Genomic DNA, 5,000 nt, shown 5'->3' on the forward strand with positions numbered 1-5,000 from the left:
AGTTTTGTTGATGTTGTTGACTTATGTGCTAATCAGACATATTTGGTCACGGCATGACTGCCAGCTAATCGATGCTAACATGCTATGCTAATCGATGCTAACATGCTATTTACGATAGCTGTATGTACATTTGAAACTAGATACCCACATTTGATGCGAAACAAACACTTACCAATCGACGGATTTAAGTTGCTCCAGTGTCACAAGATGCGAAAGTCCTGATCGTTTGGTCCGCACATTTTACCGGCGATGCTAATAAGGCAGCCATGCTATGGGCCACTTCATTAGGTACACCCAGGCTATGGCCGAATAGCGTCAATAGCTATTCGCTCACTAGCTTCAATTTCTTCTTCAATTTTGTTTTCGCTCTGTGCCTCCATACTCTGACTATCTTTTTCAATACATGCGTAATCTGTTGAATCGCTTAAGCCGCTGAAATCAGAGTCTGAATCCGAGCTAATGTCGCTATATCTTGCTGTGGTAACCGCCATGTTGTTTGTATTGGCAGCCATGTATGACGTCACAGGGAAATGGATAGTGGTTTCGAAGATAGCGAAAATAAGGCACTTTAAAGCTTTATTTGGGGATATTCCGAGACCGGTAAAATTTGGAAAAAAAAATCAAAAAATACAACAAGCCACTGGGAACTGATTTTTATTGTTTTTAACCCTTTTGAAATTGTGATAATGTTCCCCTTTAAACAAGGTTCAAAATAAGTCATATATTATTTTTTTTTATAAAACCCTTGAATCGCTAATTCTACTTCATTATTTGTTTTAATTTTTACGAGCTTTTTGTCAAAACCCAATTTTTTGAGGCAAAATACAAAATACACAATGTTTTTCCCAAAAAAGATTTTCAAAGTGAAATATTTAATGTGAAGTAATTGGATCCCTAAATAGGTCAATAATTCATAGCAAAATGTATTTGAATTTATAATTATTTTTTTTTAGCCAAGACAAATATTAAATTTCACTAAAATCCTTAGGGATCCAAAAGTGCCCCACTCATAAAAAGATCATGCTTTTTTATTTTTCATTCAACACTTAACTCTCAATATCAGCTTCAGATAATATATTGTAATTGGTTTAGTATATTTATAATAATAATCAACAGGATAATTAGTACAATTAGTATTAGTATATAATTAGTATGCTCATTTGTATACTCTAGCCTTTAAATAGACTCCCTTTTTAGACCAGTTGATCTGCCGTTTCTTTTCTTTTTCTCCTATGTCCCACTCTCCCTTGTGGAGGGGGTCCGGTCCGATCCGGTGGCCATGTACTGCTTGCCTGTGTATCGGCTGGGGACATCTCTGCGCTGCTGATCCACCTCCGCTTGGGATGGTTTCCTGCTGGCTCCGCTGTGAACGGGACTCTCGCTGCTGTGTTGGATCCGCTTTGGACTGGACTCTCGCGACTGTGTTGGATCCATTGTGGATTGAACTTTCACAGTATCATGTTAGACCCGCTCGACATCCATTGCGTTGCTCCTCTCCAAGGTTCTCATAGTCATCATTGTCACCGATGTCCCACTGGGTCATCATTGTCACCGACGTCCCACTGGGTGTGAGTTTTCCTTGCCCTTATGTGGGCCTACCGAGGATGTCGTAGTGGTTTGTGCAGCCCTTTGAGACACTAGTGATTTAGGGCTATATAAGTAAACATTGATTGATTGATTGATGAAAAAAAATTACAATTTTCATATGTTTCATGTTTTTATGTTTGTTGTATTTATGTCATTTTTCTCCTTAAATCAATCAATAATTTATAGCAACATTGATTTTTATTCATTATTATTTTTTGAGAAATTACTTAAAAAATGGTGTTATTAGAGTCAACAATACAGCTTTTTCTAGCTGCATTTCAACCATTTGCTCTTTTCTTCCACTTTTAATGTTTAATAAATAAATATATATGTATATATATTTTTGTATTTTTAGAATGATGTGCTGCGGGCCACAAATGGCCCCCGGGCCACACTTTGGACACCCCTCCACTAAGCGCACACACACAAACACACACACACGCTACACTTTTTGCAACAAGTACTGTATAAACAACCACCAGCAAAGAGCAAGCGCCCTCCTCTTCATGGAGAAGAAGAGTTGATGTCATGCCGATGCAGGACCACGGCCCGCAGCACAGCTAGGCGAGGGGGTTGAACCAGAGTAATGAGGCTTGGGGCGGGGTGGATAAACATTTGACAAACGTGTGATGGCAACCATGCCATCACAGGGAGGAACACGGACGTAAAACAGGAGGCAGAGTGAGAGGTCGTCACGGACACAAAGCTGCACTCACCGAGGATGGGCGCCAGGCGGAAGATGTCGGACAAGCGACTGTTGCCGGGCTCGTAGGGAGAATCCTCCAAGAAGTCGTTACCTGCGAGGGAGACAACCGCAGCTTAAGCAAGTCTTCTTGTGGGACACACTTTCACTTTCTCCTGCTCCGACGACCATGTACACTTGTCGGACAGGGAGAAAGTGAAAGCAAACTTGTCGGACTGGAAAAAAGTGAAAGTAAACTTGTCCAATTGGAATAAAGTGAAAGTAAACTTGTCGGACTAGAAGAAAATGAGAGTAAACTTGTCGGACTAGAAGAAAGTGAAAGCAAACGTGTCCAATTGGAATAAAGTGAAAGTAAACTTGTCGGACTAGAACAAAAGTGAAAGTGAAATTCTCAAATTGGAACAAAGTGAAAGTAAACTTGTCGGCCTAGAAGAAAATGAGAGTAAACTTGTCGGACTAGAAGAAAGTGAAAGCAAACGTGTCCAATTGGAATAAAGTGAAAGTAAACTTGTCGGACTAAATCAAAAGTGAAAGTGACATTCTCAAATTGGAACAAAGTGAAAGTAAAGTTGTTGGAATAAGAAGAAAGCGAAAGTAAAGTTGTTGGTCTCGAAATAAGTGAAAGTAAACGTGTCAGACTCGAATAAAAGTGAAAGTAAAGTTGTTGGACTGGAATAAAGTGAAAGTAAACTTGTTGGATTAGAAGAGAGTGAACGTAAAATTGTTGCATTGGAATAAAGAGAAAGTAAAGTTATCGGACTGGAAGAAAATGAAAGTAAAGTTGTTGGACTAGAAGAAAATGAGAGTAAACTTGTTGGACTAGAAATAAGTGAAAGCAAACTTGTCGGACTCGAACAAAAGTGAAAGTAAAGTTGTTGGACTGGAATAAAGTGAAAGTAAGCGTGTCATACTAGAAGAAAAGTGAAAGTGAAATTCTCAAATTTTAATAAAGTGAAAGTAAAGTTGTTGGAATAAGAAGAAAATGAAAGTAAAGTTGTTGGACTAGAAATAAGTGAAAGTAAACTTGTCGGACTCGAACAAAAGAGAAAGTAAAAAATTGTTGGACTGGAATAAAGTGAAAGTAAACTTGTTGGATTAGACGAGAATGAATTGGAATTGGAATAAAGAGAAAGTAAAGTTATCGGACTAGAAGAAAATGAAAGTAAAGTTGTTGGACTACAAGAAAATGAAAGTACACTTTTTGGACTAGAAAAAAGTGAAAGTAAATTTGTCGGACTCGAACAAAAGTGAAAGTAAAGTTGTTGGACTGGAATAAAGTGAAAGTAAACTTGTTGGATTGGAAGAGAGGGAAAGTAAACTTGTTGGATTGGAAGAGAGGGAAAGTAAACTTGTTGGATTGGAATAAAGTGAAAGTAAAGTTATCAGACTACAAGAAAATGAAAGTAAAGTTGTTTGACTACAAACAAAGTGAAAGTAAAGTTGTTGGACTGGAAGAAAGTAAAAGTAAAGTTGTTGGACTAGAAGAAAATCAAAGTAAACTTGTCGGACTGGAAAAAAGTGAAAGTAAACTTGTCGGACGGGAAAAAAAGTGAAAGTAAAGTTGTTGGATCGGGGAATAAGTGAAAGTAAACTTGTTGGATTGGAATAAAGTGAAAGTAAAGTGTTTGGACTGGAAGAAAGTTAAAGTAAACTTGTTGGACTAGAAAAAAATTAAAGTAAACTTGTTGGACTGGAAGAAAGTGAAAGTAAACTTGTCGGCCTAAAAGAAAAATGAAAGTAAAGTTGTTGGACTGAAAGGAAATGAAAGTAAACTTGTCGGACAAGAAGAAATTGACAGTAAAGTTGTTGGACTGGAAAAAAGTGAAAGTTAGCTTGTCAAGCTAGAAGGAAGTGAAAGTAAAGTTGTTGAACTAGAAGAAAGTGAAAATAAAGTTGTTGGATGAGAAGAAAGTGAAAGTAAAGACAGGTTTATGGACACTTCATCACAATACTGGGATGAGAAGATGCATACATCTTTATCTAGCACACGCAGTGTGATTTATCAACACTCATCGTTACTATTTAGTGTTCTTTTTCTAGCAGCTGTGAGAAGGACGTGCAAAGGGACAGTTGCACGCACGCACACACACACACACACAAACACAATACTACTTGGCACTATGCAGTTTAAGTATTGTTTACCACACACACACAGTAGTATTTGTCACTATGCAGTACAATGACTGTTTACTACACTCACACACACACAGTACTACTTTTCACTATGTAGTACAATTATTGTTTACCACACACACACACACACACACACACACACACACACACACACACACACTCACACACACACACACACACACACACACACACGCACACACACACACACACACAGTAGTATTTGTCACTATGCAGTACAATGACTGTTTACTACACTCACACACACACACACTAACACACACACACACACACACACACACACAAAAATACTTGTCACTATGCAGTACAAACAATGTTTACCACACACACACAGTACTACTTTTCACTATGTAGTACAATTATTGTTTACCACACACACTCACACACACACACAAACACAAACACACACACAGTAGTATTTGTCACTATGCAGTACAATTACTGTTTACCACACACACACACACACTAACACGCACACACACACACAAACACACACACACAGAAGTACTTGTCACTATGCAGTACAATGACTGTTTACTACACTCACACACACACACGC

At 38.1% G+C, this 5,000-nt stretch overlaps 1 protein-coding gene across 1 annotated transcript in view; it reads right to left on the reverse strand.

Annotated features, from left to right (window-relative positions):
- The window catches only part of LOC133559674 (GDNF family receptor alpha-1-like), a 160,977-nt gene that overhangs the window by 138,928 nt on the left and 17,049 nt on the right, over positions 1-5,000 (reverse strand). Inside the window, exon 3 of the mRNA XM_061911661.1 lies at positions 2,304-2,384. Within this exon, the coding sequence (XP_061767645.1) occupies positions 2,304-2,384 (81 nt within the window). The remainder of the gene's footprint in view (positions 1-2,303; positions 2,385-5,000) is intronic.

Source organism: Nerophis ophidion, linkage group LG09 (genome assembly GCF_033978795.1).
Source record: "Nerophis ophidion isolate RoL-2023_Sa linkage group LG09, RoL_Noph_v1.0, whole genome shotgun sequence".
Classification (NCBI taxonomy): domain Eukaryota; kingdom Metazoa; phylum Chordata; class Actinopteri; order Syngnathiformes; family Syngnathidae; genus Nerophis; species Nerophis ophidion.